The following is a 15936-nucleotide window of genomic DNA, read 5'->3' on the forward strand; positions in this document are numbered from 1 at the left end:
TACACATTATTTAAAAGAACCAATGTTTATCTTTGAAATTAACATTAATCTTTATTATGGTCTTTGAAACCAATTTTAAAAACTCTTGTGTTAAAAGTGGTCAGAGTGTGCGATTAGGGCTGGGAAGATCCTGGTTCAAATCTCCACTCAGCCATGAAGTCCACTGAGTAAAAGCCTGAGCCAATCACTCTCTCACAGCCTAAGCTACCTCACAGGGTTGTTGTGAGGATTTAATGGAACAGTGAAAACCATGTGTGCTGCTCTGAATGTCTTGGACAAAAGAGAAAAGGAAAGGTCCATTTAGTAAAAAGAAAAATGGTATAAATTTGAAAAAAACATTTACAAAACTCCCAAATACAGGACTCCCAGTATTATGCAAATAAAGGCTGCAGTCACACACACTAAATAATCCATTTTCAAAGCACTTTCCAAGTGGATTTTGCCAGTTCACACAGTAAAATCCAGTTGGAAAGTGGATTGAAAGTGGATTATTTAGTGTACATCTGCAGCCAAAGAGTACATGTGACATCCAGGCATCTCTTATAAGTTGGTAAAAATCAATCACTTTATGTGCAAATAGATTCAGGTGGGTAGCCGTGTTGCTCTGAAGCAGCACAACAAAGTTCATGTCCAGTGGCACCTTTAAGGCCAGCAAAGTTTTATTCAAGGTATGAGCTTTATTTTATTTTATTTCTTTCAGAACAGAAGGTTAGAATAGCAGAATATAATGTAATTAATAGTAGAATGTAATGTAATTTGAAATGGTAGATTGGAATGTATTTCTCTGAGGACAGAGGAAATAATCTACACAGCCAATTACCCCACTTCAAAGAAGAGGATGCTGTAAAGTCACCTCCATGCTTGAGAGGAGACAGATGGAACATAATGGCAGAGTCTCAGTTGATTACTCTCAGCATCCCACAATTAAGAAGGGTACGTCTGCCCATCAATATCCAATTCTGATAAATTTATTTCCTTCACTATGTTTCCCCCCAGAATTAAACCCAAACACAAATGGTAACCATATAAACTAAGCTTGTCATTCCTGTTTGGTTCTTGAATCTGTTAAACACCTTTATTGTACTGGATGCTATTTTACTGCTCGCCCTCTACCTGGTAACTTGCACTGGAAACTTCCATTTCATTGTTTCTGAGGAAGGGTGAGTGCACTCGAAAGTTTATACCTTGAATAAAACTTTGTCTTAAAGGTGTCACTGGAGTCGAACTTTGGTTTTATGTGCAGACAGTTTTCTTTGCTTCTAGGATAAAACCTGATCTCTTTCCCCTTCTCTTTTTTCCTTCTAACAGGCAGACAAAGCACCAGTCACAGGAAACACAGACGCATGCCGACTCTCCAAACTCACTTAAACCACTTATATACATTACTATATTGAGGGCCAGTGTGGTGTAGTGGTTAAGCATGTTGGACTACTATCTGGGAGACCAAGGTTCAAATCCCCATGGATGGCATGGGAAGCTTGACAGGTGACTTTGGGCCAGTCAAACTCTCTCAGCCTGACCTATATTGGGAGGGTTTTTGTGAGGATAAAATGGAAGAGAGGAGAATGATGTAGGCGCCTTCGATTCCCATTGGGGAGAAAAGCAGGTTACAAATAAACTAAATAAATCAATACCGTTGATGAAAAGAAGCACTGAAGAAAATATCCTTGAGAACAAAACCAAGATCTGGGTAACCAGGTCAAATACTAGGTAGATGGCAAAGCTAATTATTGTAGTGTCCAAATTTGTGAAGGAGGTGGCTTCAGAGCTACTGGAGAAGAAAAAAGTCAGCAGCACCCTGAATAATATATTTACTTACTTCATTTATACTCTTTCTTCTCAATAGGAACCAAAGCAGCTTATATCATTCTCTTCTCCTCCATTTTATCCTCACAACAACCATGTGAGGTAAGTTTGTCTAAGAGTGTGTGACTGGCCCAAGGGCACCCATCAACCTTCCATGACAGAATGGGGATACAAACCTGGGTTGGCCAGATCCTACTACAACACTCTCCTATACCATGCTGGCTCTCAGAATTCTGAAAATATCTAAAGTAGGTACTTTTATCCATAGAAGCCAACAGATAGAAGTCGCTAACTGTACCTATCTACACCCAATCCTAAGAACTTTTACTTGGTAGTAACACATCTTGATTTGAAATGTTTACTCCAAGCATGTGTGTTCAAAACAGGCTTTAATTAGTTGCTACCAACAATCACCCTGGACCTCTGAGAAATATTTCAGCCGAACTTTAAGGCACCTCTTAAAAACATCTCTCTGCAGGACAGTTATCAACTTAGTGAGAAAACATTATTGGAATGCTATTAAAATGCCATTTACGACTTGGCAAACTACTAAATATTTTTGTGGGATAGTAGCATTTGTTGACTTACTTGCAACAATAAGCAGCAATGGGATGGATCCAGATCCATACCTTACAACAGATGGCAAAGCACGTGTACAACTTCGTGTATGGGGGAGAAGGCAGCATGGAAACCTTTATGCATGTGTGAGGATGGATCCAGAGATTGGATAAATTATTCCTATTTTGATTTTGTTAAATTCTTTATCTTAAAACATAGCTGAGGGCTTCCGACTATGGAGATATGTTTAATAAGCATCTGAAACATGCATGACCATGAATGGTATTCTGAAATCACAAAGGTTCACATTCACCTGCAGATTCAACCACAGTGCGATGAATACTTTATTGATAATCACTAGTAGACACCATCTTCCCAAATAGTTACAATGTAACCCTTGAAATGAGAAAGATTTTAAAGAATAGCATTACACTTCTCAGCTGGGCATGAAGGTGAATAGTGAAATGTGTGCACATGTTGTTCTGTATTATTTAATTCTGAAGCACAAACTCTGTAAGGGGGTTGCGAGGCTTGCTTGTTTGGCAGGGCTTTTGAGGGGGTTAGAAAGACAGGCATATTTCAAGGTGGAAGGGGAGATCTGAGATTTGTTAATTGTGGATTAATTGGAAATGTTTTAACTATTACTGCAAGCTACCTTGAACCATGTGGAGAGGTGGGATATAAGTGTTTCAATAAATAAAAGTGTATTTCATCTTTTTATTGCAGCACAGACTGAAACCTAAAGTGATAATGCTGAAATATTTGAAAAGCTGTAGCTACTTCCATCCTACAACTATCTGGCATTTTGTTAATCAGACACATCTCAAAAGCACCATAATCTGGATCACTAATACATGACTAATCTTTTAGAAAATCCAGCCATTACTAGTTAGCATATATAGCTCCGAACAGTAATTTAAATGAAAACTACATCAGGCTGGTCTCATCCTCAGAGTACTGCAAGGCTGTGCTGGTTAGAAGATGGGGGTTTTATTCACAAATCAGCTTAACATCTCCTGAAGAACTACCGTAATCTTTTAAATGCTAGAGCTATGTAAAATCTAATCCAGTTTTTTTTTTTTGAGGGGGAGGGGGGGAAGCCTGTATTTACATACATCAAAATCCATGAAGCGAAATTTGCAAGCCATTTTCCTACACAGTTTTACAGGATCACACCAATCATGGCACTAAAAAGAGCTCAAGTGAATAAGATCATTTTCCTCTTTATTTCTGAGCAAGTAAGATCTCATTCCTCTTTATGTTCCTCTTTAGAGGGCTTTCTGAGCAAGTGAGTAAGATTTTGTTCTTTTGCTGCCAGAGGATGCAGTGATGGCCACAGGCATAGACAGCTTTGAAAGTGGATTAGATAGGTGTATCAGTGGCCACTAGCCATGGTGACTAAAGGGAACCTCCACATTCAGAGGCAGTAAACCTTTGAATCCCAGAGCCAGGAGGCAACATCAGGGGAAGGCCTTGGCCTCTATACCCTGTTGTTGGCCCCCCAGAGGAACTGCTTGGCCACTGTGTGAGACAGGATGCTGGACTGGATGGACCACTGGTCTGACCAAGCAGGGCTCTACTTATGTTCTTTTATTATTATGCCATGCCAGATGTATACAGCACAGGTTCTGGTAAGAAAGGTTTTAGCATTGCCAGGAATAGAACTGTGGGTGTGTAGCATCCCTTCGGCAATCAATCATTTGTTCTGGCAAAACTGCCAACATTTTCCCTGGTGTCACGTGACCCCAAGACACCTAGAAGTAAAGCTCTTTACAGAAGTCCCAATTAAACAGCTCAACTTCCTTTTAAAACAATGTTATCTTATATCCCCACTTTCTATAGTGATGAAACAAAGCCATGCTATATTACTTACATGCTTAAAATACTGTAAGCATAACAAAACCAACATTTATTTTATTTATTTATTTATTTACTGCATTTGTGTCCCGCCCTCCCCGCAAACGGGCTCAGGGTGGCTCACATTTATCAGCAGCACGTGCCAAATCATCATAAAACATTTAAAAAACAAGTTAAAACAGTACACCGTAAACAATAACAGTTAAAGTGCTTGCAATAGTGGTCGTTCCTTCAGTAAATTAAAGGTGGCATGCTATAAGATGTAATACTGAAATCCCGATTCAGTAGTATTCCGGCCTCCCACAGTGCTATGGCTCGATCTCCATGCCGGGCCAACCCATTACCACAGCTGTGACTAGTAATAATAGCTGGTGGTAGTGGTGGGCGGCTCCTAGTTGAAGGCCTGGTGGAAGAGCTCCATCTTACAGGCCCTGAGGAACTGTACAAGGTCCCGCAGGGCCCTGATCTCTTCCGGGAGCTCATTCCACCAGAGAGGAGCTGCCACTGGAAAGGCCCTGGCCCTAGTAACAGCGAGCCTGGCATCCTTAGGGCCTGGAATAATCAATCGCTGTTGTGACCCGGGCCGTAGTACTCTCTGGGGTATATATGGGGAAAGGAGGTCCCTCAGGTATGTCAGACCCTGGCCATATCGGGCATGAAAGGTGAGTACCAGCACCTTGAAGCAAATTCGGTATGCTATTGGCAGCCACTGCAGTGCCTTCAGCACCGGCCAGATGTGCTCCCATCTAGGGAGGCCCATCAGAAGCCTGGCCGCAGCATTCTGCACTAGCTGCAGCTTCCGGATTTGTAACAAGGGCAGCCCCATGTAGAGAGTGTTACAGTAGTCTAATCTCATGGTGACCGTCACATGGGATGCAAAATAAAGGATGGATGTTCTAACACTGGCCATTTTTTCCCTTCACTTAATTAAGCATTCATATAATTCCTAAAATCCCAAATTAACTCTCAAACCATTTCAGGAAAGAACATGAATACGAGATAGACTTCTCTCAACAGTAACAGTCTATCATCTTTTAAATAAAATGGTGCTAAAAACTTTTTTAAAGGAAAGACTTGCTCCTATACACTCTTATCGCAGAGCCTTCCAGGAGTTTGCATGACCTTTCTTATTTAAAGGAAAGTACTTCAGAAATACTCAAGAGTCTATTGCATTCAGGACCACATGTTTTATTTCTAGAAACCCAGGCTTAAGCTTTTCAAGTCTGTTCAATGTAATTGCATGTGTTACTGGATGCTCCAGTGGTCACTGGTAATGGCTGTCAATGAACAATACGCATTACTCAGAAATATAGGACTTAGAGCCCTTTCAGATGGGACAGCAGAGAGACCCAAACTGGATACCAACATTTTTCTCTAAAGTAGCCTGCTTAAAACACAACAAGGGTACATGGAAAGCGGAAACTGAATCACCCCACCCAAAATCACTTTTTAAAGCCAGTTGGAATTATGCTACTTTACTGGGAGATAAATAGGAGCTGCGGTGACTCAAGTGGTTAAGACGCTGAACTGCAGGCTGTGGAAGGTCAGTAGTTCAGCAGTTCGAGACCCAGGTGCCGCATGATGGAGTGAGCTCCCATCTCTAGTTCCAGCTCCTGCCAACCTAGCAGTTCGAAAGCAAGAAATTGCAAGTAGATAAATAGGTACCACTTCGGTGGGAAGGTAACAGCGTTCCGTGCGCCTTGGTGTTTAGTCATGCCGGCCACATGACCACGGAAACATCTTCGGACAGCGCTGGCTCTTCGGCTTGGAAACGGAGATGAGCACCGCAACCCTAGAGTCGGATTCAACTGGCTTTCGAGCAAAGGAACCTTTACCTTTTTACTGGGAGATAACAGCTTAAAAGAAGCTGAGGTAGAAACATACAGATGGGCTCAGTTCCCCACCTGCTTTAAACTGCCCCTCACCAATTAAATTACACACAGGTCTACCACCAGGTCTTCTCTGAAGTTTATTCCCAGTGATCTTGGGTAAGCTACTCAAAATTTAAGTGTCACTGCCAACCTAGCAGTTCAAAAGTAAGAAATTGCAAGTAGATAAATAGGTACCACTTCAGTGGGAAGGTAACAGCGTTCCGTGCGCCTTGGTGTTTAGTCATGCCGGCCACGTGACCACGGAAACGTCTTCGGACAGCGCTGGCTCTTCGGCTTTGAAACGGAGATGAGCACCGCAACCCTAGAGTCGGACTCGACTGGCTTTCGAGCAAGGGAACCTTTGTGTTCAACAGACTCAATCACAGATAACAGTGCATGGGATTGCAGCCTTAAGGTGATACCAAAGACCTAGTAAGGATCGAAATCTTGATTCTTATAGTAATGTTCTTAAAAAGGCATTTGCCTCTAGCAAAATGCAATTTCCTTCTAAACAAAGCAGCTACAGGGAACTGTGAGAGTATAGCAGAAATCTGCAACGTTTCTTGTGCTCTGAACCCTTTTTTCTTTCCAAGTTGCCTCTTTGGGCTGTTTTGCAACTCATATTTTTTGTTGTTCAGTCGCACAGTCGAGTCTGACTCTTTGCGACTCCATGGACCACATCCCACCAGGCCCTCCTGTCTTCGTCCTCTGGAGTTTGCTAATTTCATGTTTATTGCATCAGTAACACTGTCTAACCATCTCATCCTTTGCCGTCCCCTTCTTCTGTTACCTTCAATCTTTCCCAGCATCAGGGTCTTATATACAGGTACTAAGATTTTTTCCAGTGATTGGAAATTCATTCTGAGATGGAGAGTACAGGATGAGCAAAGGAATGGCAGAGACAAGGGCTGCTTAACACTTTCCCTTCTGACTATGTTCAAACTCAACAGCCTCTCTTCATTTTTAAAAAGGAACTCTGAGGCTGTTATATCACATCTCAGTTTGTCCTTGGTGACTTTCAAGCCACAGGCAGAGCTCATCAAGAAGATAAACAGTATAATAGAGTCCTGACCTAGATAGCCCAGGCTAGCCTGATCTTGTCAGGTCTTGGAAAATAAGAAGGGCTGGCCCTGGTCAGTATTTGGATGGGAAACCACCAAGGAATACCAGGGTCACTACGCAGAGGCAGGCAATGACAACCCACCTCTGAATGTCTCTGGCCTTGAAAACCCTATGGATTCACCATAAGTTGGCTACGATCTGACAGCACAAAGAAAGTGCAACAGAACAGTGCACTATTACTAATGGCGACTTGTTCAGGTGTCAAGTGATCAATGGATGCTAATATAACTTATCACACAAAGCACAGTCCATCCTATACCTAAAGTACATTTACTAATCCAATTATGAAATGGAAAGTAAAGTCAAAGGAACATCTTATAATCTAATAAGCAACAGCAACAGACACATAAAACACAGAGAGAACAACGGATAAAGTTTATATCAATTATTTGTGTTGCTTCAGAAAATATGGGCTTTTAAACCTAAAAAGGCTGTATGGCTTTTCTCTCGACCTCTGCCCTGCCCTTCCCACTCTCCTGGCATCTCAGCTCCTCAGCCCAGGGTTCCCTGGCCTCTTCTCTCACTCCAGTCCAGATAAAACCCTTGTTTTTCAAATTATATGCTCTTTTTTTGTTGTCTCCCATAGAACAGATCCTTTTATTCTTATCACACACACACGCCTACACCCGGATGCTGGCCCCACGTCCCTCCCATTGCTTTTTTTTACTTTCTTTCCAACCAGTCACCATCCCACCCTATTCAGTATGCACCCTCTCTGGATACAGCATCCTCCAACCTAGACTGTTTCTCCCCATGTCCGTTTCCCAACCAGGCCCATCTTTTCCCTCCTCCCCTTGTCACCACAGTATCCTTCCTGACTAATTCTTTCCTTTTCTCCAGCTGTTCTGTCAAGGCTAAAGCCATTCTTTACAATTAGGAAAAGATTTTTTTAAAAATGCTTGTGTGAACTCTCCAAGGTATTGGAGACCAATCCAAGGAAGTGCTGGCCTCCTTGAACCAGGAATTTGGCTTCTGACAGCATAAACCTCCCACTAAACTCAACAGACTGAAGGCTAGAATAATTCGGCATGGGATTGCACTGTAAACAGCACTCATCACAGTCCTAACTTGAGAGTTCCCTGCCTTAACCCCCATCCACTGCTCCCCCAGAGGTCCCCCACAGATGGATGCTGAAGGTTTCAGTCCACGGATTCCAGCACAACAAGCCATGAGTTCCATTTCCAAAGAACAGAAATGTGGGACTGATGCCAATGTTAGCCCCCTCCAACCAATTTCCAGTACTAAAACTCAACCTAATACCTTGTAGTCATTCAAAAGAGTACTTCTGACCAGTGTTCCCTCTAAGCTGAGTTAGTGTGAGCCAGCTCACAGTTTTTTAGCCTCCGGCTCACACATTTTTGTCTTCGCTCAGGAAGGAGGGCTCCAGAGCAAACTAATCTATGCAGTAGCCAGATCGGTCGCTCACAACTGTAATGCCAGTGGCTCCCGAAGTAGAATTTTTGCCCACAAGATTCCACAACTTAGAGGGAACATTGCTTCTGACCATGAGCAAAGTACCTTCAAGGCAACTGCTGGACCCTACTGCTACCGGTCCAGGGAAAGGAGCTGGGGTTCTCCTCCCTCCCCGAGGAACTGAGGCCCGCTCCCCACGGAAACTTCCCAATGGCACCAGCTTTAAAAAAACGTACATAGTGAAATAGTGCGACCTGTTGTTGTTTTTTAACCTATGCTATTTTAAATTGTTTTTAATTATTCTGTAAATTGCCATATATGTGTTTTAGAAGCTTACTGAGCCCGCTTGCGAAGAGGGCGGAATATAAGTCGAATAAAGTGAATAAGAAGCAGCAGCTACCCTCCGGTCCCTCCCCGCCGCCGCCGCTTACCCTGCCCGCAGGCGCCCCGCTGGATGGCGATGATGGGCGGCTGGCGCTGGCTCTCCGCGCGCCGGCTGGCAGCCCGCAGCTGACACACGTTGCCGTAGCTCTTGCCGTCGTTGCCGCAGACGGGCTCGTCGCTGGCGCACACGCAGCGGCCGCCTTTGGCCCGCTTGCGCACAGTGGGGGCAAGCCCGCTCGTCATAGCGTCGCCCGGTCAGTTGAGCCGAGCCGGCCGGCAGACGCAGCAAGCCGCAGCTCAGCAGCAGAGCCCACAGAAGCCCCCTCATTCTCCCCGCGGAAGGCGGGAAACGGTCGGCGAGCGAAACACGCGCGGCGGCAGACGCCGTGGAGGGCGAGCGAGGAAGGCGAAAGGCGGCGGCTTCTGCGCGGGGCGGAGACACGAGCGGCGGCGGCTCCTGCAGGGGATTTGCCGAGGCTGGCCCGCCGAGGCGCAGAGGGCTCTGGGGAGAGGAGAGCTGCCTGGAGAGGGGAGAGAAGCGGCCGTGCGCGTCAAGAGCGACCTGTCTGCTGGCTGCGCTGAGTGGCTGCGGCCTTATAGACAGCCTGCGGTTCGGCGAAATGCCGGAATGCCGCAGTGGACGGGGAAACCGCAAAGAATGAAAAGCCAATGTGGGTTTCTGGAAACGGGAGGCGTTTCCAACTGGAAGCCGGGAAAGCTTTAAGAACTGCTCTGCCTGCCCTGCACCTGGCGAGGAGGTCGGAGAGCAAAATGAAGGAGTCCAGCCTGGAACTTCCCTCCGGATGCAAAACTCCAGGCGAACAGAAAACTTCCGTTACCCCGGCCCGCATTTCTAGCTAAACTGACTTTCTAGTTCTGGGGAGTTTTTAGCAGAAGGGAGCATTGCAAAAGGCGAATCTCCATGACCCAGTTCTCCACTCTTGTTTGGTCCACTCTGCCCTCTTATTCCCCCACCCTTGTGTAATTCAGGAGGGGGCAGCGTTGTATTAATTTACACACGCCAAGCCATTCTTTCCTTCCAGCCTCCCTGTCTCTGTTCACACCCAGTAGTGGAGCAAAATGCATTATAGGGATTAGCAGGAAGGCAGACCTAGTAGAATCCACGGATTATTTATGTTATTTATAGTCCATCTTTCTCACTTGGACTCAGGCGGATTACGCAGAGTAAGTCAGTACAATAAACAATGCAATAGGGTTAGGGTTGTAGAGCCAACCAGAACTCTAAAAACAGAACTGATGCAAAGCCATAAGTATTAACATGAGACATGACCAGTGTTCCCTCTAAGCTGAGTTAGTGTGAGCTAGCTCACCGTTTTTTAGCCTCTGGCTCACACATTTTTGTCTTAGCCCAGGAAGGATGGCTCCAGAGCAAACTAATTTATGCAACTGCCAAATCACTTGCTCACAACTTTGATGCCACTAGCTCACAAAGTAGAATTTTTGCTCACAAGATTCCACAGCTTAGAGGGAACATTGGACATGACCAGGGCTATTTTTCGGCAGGAACCACGGGAACAGAGTTCCGGCTGGCTTCAGAGTTGGCCACGCACACTACAGCCAAAACCTCAGCGTGCATGGCTACAGAGGGAAGGCCTGGAGAGCACCCCCCCACGACTGAGGCGAGTGGACCGGGGGGGGGCTGGAAGGATCGGAGAGGCATTTAGATGCCTCCCCCTGCCTTCCCCGGCCTGTCCAAGGGCCTGGTTGTCCGGGCTCCCCGTAGCCTTGGAGCACCCTGGCAAGCGAAGGGAAGGCATGGGGTGTGGCCTGATATGCTAATGAGCTGTGCTGTCATGGGTGCGGCCTGATATGCTAATGACTTTCTGCTGTTGGGTGTGGCCTGTTATACTAATGAGTTCCTGCTGGGCTTTTTCTACCAAAAAAGCTTTGGACATAACACATTAAATGATGGAGATTTCCACAGCAGCGTCCTAGTTTTAGCAAGCTATACACAGTAGCATAAACCATAGTCCTAATATATACAGTAGGGACAGTCCCTAATAATTTTTCCAAGTAACAGTCACTGAGAATCATTTAGTAGAGTAGAACTCTATTGCCTGTGCAGAAAAGTCCTCTTGAATAATCCAGTTTTGCCTAGTTTACAGAAAGCCAGGAGAACATAAGAGTAGGAGCCTTCCTGACTTCCTCAGGTAGGCTGTCCATAAGGGGGAGAGGGGCATAATTGAAAAGGCATGTACGTGTGTGGGCAGTTCTTGTTGACACCTGCAGAACACCCTGCTCCAGTGAGAAAAGCTGTTGTCAGCAATAATGTTGGGTCCAGTATAACCCCAAGGCCCTTAACTGAGTCAGCAAGGGTCAGCGGAAGTCCATCAAAGTGGGGAGCACAATGTCCTTCAAGATCCCCGTCTTCCCAACCAACATTACCTCTTGTCTTCTTTTCAGGGTTTAGTTTCAATTTGTTCACTCTTAGCCAATTTACCACAGGAGCCAGGCAGTTATTCAGGACCTCTACCACACCACCAGGGGATTTGGATAAGAATATATATAGAGCTGGGTATCATCCACATATTGATGACATCCAACCCAAAGCTATGTATGGTTCGTCCTAAGAGCTTTACATAGAGATTGAAATGCATGGAGGATAGGATTACATCCTGTGTAACTCTAAAGGATAGGTCCCACACTAATGACAACTTGTCTTCCACAGCAACCCTTTGAGTCCCATCTGTGAGGAATGATCTGAATCAGTTCTGTGTGCATCTCCCAATACCTATTTCTGCCACCAAGTATCTCAACAAGATATGATCTACTGTATCAAAGGCTTTCAGATAAGTCCAACAAGAGCAACAATGAGGCATAGCCTTTGTCTGTATACTATTACTCTACAACTAAAGCTATCAGAGCCATCACTGTCCCATAACCTAGCCTGAAGCCAGACTGAATCCGAGGAGACCTGGACTTGGTCTGCTACTGCTTTCTCAATCGCTTTGCTAAGAAAGGGCAGAGACTGGGTGATAATTGGCCACATCATTTTCCTATAAGGATGGTTTTTAAAGTCGCACAAAAGGATAATTGCCTCTTTCAGTGGCCAAGGGAAGGTGCGCCAAGTTAGTGATTGTTTTGTAAGGGTTTCCTGATGTGGTCTTTACATGATTTTAGCAGCCAGGATGGGCAAGTAGTGGCCTTCTCTGATGCCAGGATCTTGTCAACATCCATCATGGAAACTGGGACAAAACTATCCATGAATTGACCAGGCAGAGTATTAGAAGAGAGAAGAAGAGATTGGATTGGATTTATACCCCGCCCTTCACTACGTGAAGGAGCCTCAGAGCGCCTTACAATCCCTTCCCCTTCCCCTCCTCACAACAGACACCCTGTGAGGTAGGTGGAGGTAAGAGAGAACTGAGAGAACTGTTCGTGAGAGAACAGCTCTGAAAGAACTTGTAACTGACCCAAGGTCACACCAGTAGCTGCATGTGGAGGAGTGGGGAATCAAACCCAGTTCTCCCAGATCAAAGTCCATGCTCCTAACCACTACACCAAACTGACAGTATTACTACTGTCTTCAGATGTGCCTATGTTACAACTGACATCCAGGTTAGAGCATATTCTCAATATTTTATCAGAGGCTTCTGAAAATGCATTCATTCACATGGGCACACTCTCAAACATTCATTATCAGATCACAGTTCACATCTGAGCCTGTAGCTTACCCTGTAAAAACACTCTAACATAAAAACAGAGATAGGAGGCATGGACTCTCAGAGATGCTCATGATTGTTAGACACCTCAAACCAGTTTTCCTGATTCCAGGATTTATCCCTATACAGTGATTGCACACCAGGGCATAAACATGGTGCAGAAATCTGGGAGGCACATATCCTGTTATTTCTTTTACAAGCAAACCACAACAATCTACTGTCTTAATTACAACGCACATTCAGATACACCAATTAATTTGTAAAAAATAATGATACAACATTATGGATCTTTCCTATAGAACCTGATAATTTGTTTTTACAGGCACATCCCCATATCTACCTTGAGGGGAAATAATGGATTGAACACATCAGCTGTGGCAGAAATATCTAAATGGTAACTATATGCATGCTCTTGGGAGTCCTATGATTTTCAAAGGCAGCCATCCAAAAATCAGTTATACAGATATAACACAGTGTGCCCACAGACTACACCATAAAATGTTGCAGCCAGCACACAGGATGGTACAAAAATCTGGATCTGAAGGATTTAAAAAAACCCTCCATTTAAACACAACTTATATGTTTGCCCTCATCATGAACTGTGAAGACCATACATTTTTGCACCAGCAGTGTTTCACAAAATAGGGCACAGAAAATCATGGCATTTAATGTGGAACAGCCAACATTCACTCCTTAATCACAGCTCATCACTTTCCCCTATACTCTGTATCACTAAAATCATGAATCCAGCTCATGATATGGTACCCTGGATCTCTAACAGACTGTGATGGGTTTTTTTCCATGTAAACTTCCCCAAATCCATAAGTGAATCATACTGCATATCTGTGATGGTGGAATAAAAGTGTTTAGTTCTACTGCTTTGGAATATGGCAGTGGAGAAAAATAACCTGGATCTAAAGCACAGCTGCTCATATATCCTTCCTCTTTTATAGTCAAAATTCATAGTCTGGTCATAATTAAGTTAGTGCCTAGTCACTGCAAAGTGTATCTAGTACAGTTCTGCACCACTGCAGGCAGCAGTGTATCTAGTACATATAATATTTATATCTCCATAATTACTTATTTGGGGCTGCGGTGGCTCAGAGGTTGAGACGCTGAGCTGCAGACCGGAAGGTCTGTAGCTTGGCAGTTCAAGACCCTAGTGCACCATGACAGAGTGAGCTCCCATCACTGGCCCCAGCTCCTGCCAACCTAACAGTTCCAAAGCAAGAAATGTTTTTGTTGTTCAGTCGCACAGTCGAGTCCGACTCTTCGCGACCCCATGGACCAGATCCCGCCAGGCCTTCCTGTTTTCCGCCGTCCTCTGAAGTTTGCTCAATTTCATATTCGTTGCATCTATGACACTGTCTAACCATCTCATCCTTTGCCGTCCCCGTCTTCTTTGACCTTCAATCTTTCCCAACATCAGGGTCTTCTCCAGTGAGTGCTCCCTTCTCATTTGGTGGCCAAAGTATTTGAGCTTCAGTTTCATTATCTGGCTTTCCAGAGAACAGTCAGGGTTGATTTCTTTTAGGATTGACTGATTTGATCTTCTTGCAGTCCAAGGGACTCTCAAGAGTCTTCTCCAGCACCATAGTTCAAAAGGATCTATTCTTCGGCGCTCGGCCTTCCTTATAGTCCAACTCTCGCAGCCATACATGACTACTGGGAATACCATTGCTTTGACCATGCTGACTTTTGTTGGCAGGGTGATGTCTCTACTTTTTATCAAGAAATTGCAAGTAGATAAATAGGTACCGCTTTGGTGGGAAGATAACAGCGTTCCGTGTGCCTTGGCATCTAGTCATGCCAGCCACATGACCACAAAAACATCTTGGGACAGCACTGGCTCTTTGGCTTGGAAACGGAGATGAGCACTGCCCCCTAGAGTTGGATTTAACTAGCTTTCGAGCAAGGGAAACCTTTACTAATTATTTAGAAAGTTTCTACGCTGATGCCCCTCCAGAGAACCTGCTTGAGGTGGCTTACATAGCAAAACATAAACACACTATTAAAAGATATCCAAACCCCAGCATGAGTGTAAAAGCAGCATAAAATATTGAGCCGCTTAAAATGAGTCCCATTAAGCACAGTTCTCAGGCTAGAAGCAGATTTATAAAAACCTTAAAAGATAAACTGCTTAATTAAAAGCCTGAGTAAAAAGAAACATTTTGGCCTGACACCTGAAAGCATGCCGGCTCCGGGTTGGGAAATTCCTGGAGATCTTGGTGTAGAGTCTGGGGAGGGGAGGGATTTCAGTGGGGTACAATGTCATAGAGTCCACCTTCCAAAGCAGCCATTTTCTCCAGGGGAACCAGTGTCCATTGGCTAGAGATCAGTTGTAATCCCAGGAGATCTCCAGCTACCACCTGGAGGTTGGCAATCCTAAGCAAACCTCAAGGGGAAGGGCATTTCACAGGCAAGGTGCCACTGCTGCAAAAGCCCTGACTAGTTGCTACCCTCAGCGCCCCTGGAGGCAGGGACACAAGAAACAGGGCGTGTGAGGATACTGATACTAATAAAACGACATGAGACAAGGCTGAGGTTGTTGTTGTTAGCCATTCAATTGTGTCTGACTCTTGGCGATTCTATGGGCTAGCTCTCTCCACATTTTCCGATCTTGTACTGTTTCTTTGAGCCATTCCATGCTCAGGCTGGTGTCAACTTTAATGGTGTCTAACCACTGTGTACTTACAGTTTATTTTGAATGAATTATTAGTGGCCATATATTGTACTAGTCTCAGCTTAGGCAACAAGTATAACACATATAACCCCCAACTCTTAATTCAGCAGTGAGCAAAACATAAATAAATTAGGTTTAAGCCGAGACCTTTAAGTACATCCTGACAAAATAATTGTTGAGAATGAGTGCCTCAAGTAGTCCATCTAATGGTGTATTGGGGGGGGGATATCAACAGGAGGAAGCTATTTGCTGTCCAGTGCATCAATAATTCTTAGTTTCTGGAGGTTCAAGGTGATAGATTGCTGGATGCTAGTTGAGGGCTGCATGGAAGACACCAAAGACCCAGGTGTTTGGGGGGGGGGGAAGGCATCCTGTTCAATGTCATATTAATAAAGATCAGAATGAAAAACTCAGATCCAAAACCACTGCAAAACAGTGCCTCCCAATCTCAGCTCTGCAAGGTGGTCCGGAAAGACTGATGGTATCAAAAGCTATTGAAAGGTTCAGGAAGGTTGCACTCCTCCCCCATCCATCTCACTGTACAGGTCATCCACCAGAG

At 44.6% G+C, this 15936-nt stretch overlaps 1 protein-coding gene across 1 annotated transcript in view; it reads right to left on the reverse strand.

Annotated features, from left to right (window-relative positions):
* HTRA1 (HtrA serine peptidase 1) overlaps positions 1–9254 on the reverse strand; it is a 72642-nt gene extending 63388 nt beyond the window's left edge. The window contains exon 1 of the mRNA XM_015425386.1: positions 9059–9254. Coding sequence (XP_015280872.1) covers positions 9059–9254 — 196 coding nt within the window. The remainder of the gene's footprint in view (positions 1–9058) is intronic.
* Positions 9255–15936: the final 6682 nt, after the last annotated feature.

The sequence above is a fragment of the Gekko japonicus genome, unplaced genomic scaffold, assembly GCF_001447785.1.
Source record: "Gekko japonicus isolate JY-2015 unplaced genomic scaffold, Gekko_japonicus_V1.1 scaffold183, whole genome shotgun sequence".
Classification (NCBI taxonomy): domain Eukaryota; kingdom Metazoa; phylum Chordata; class Lepidosauria; order Squamata; family Gekkonidae; genus Gekko; species Gekko japonicus.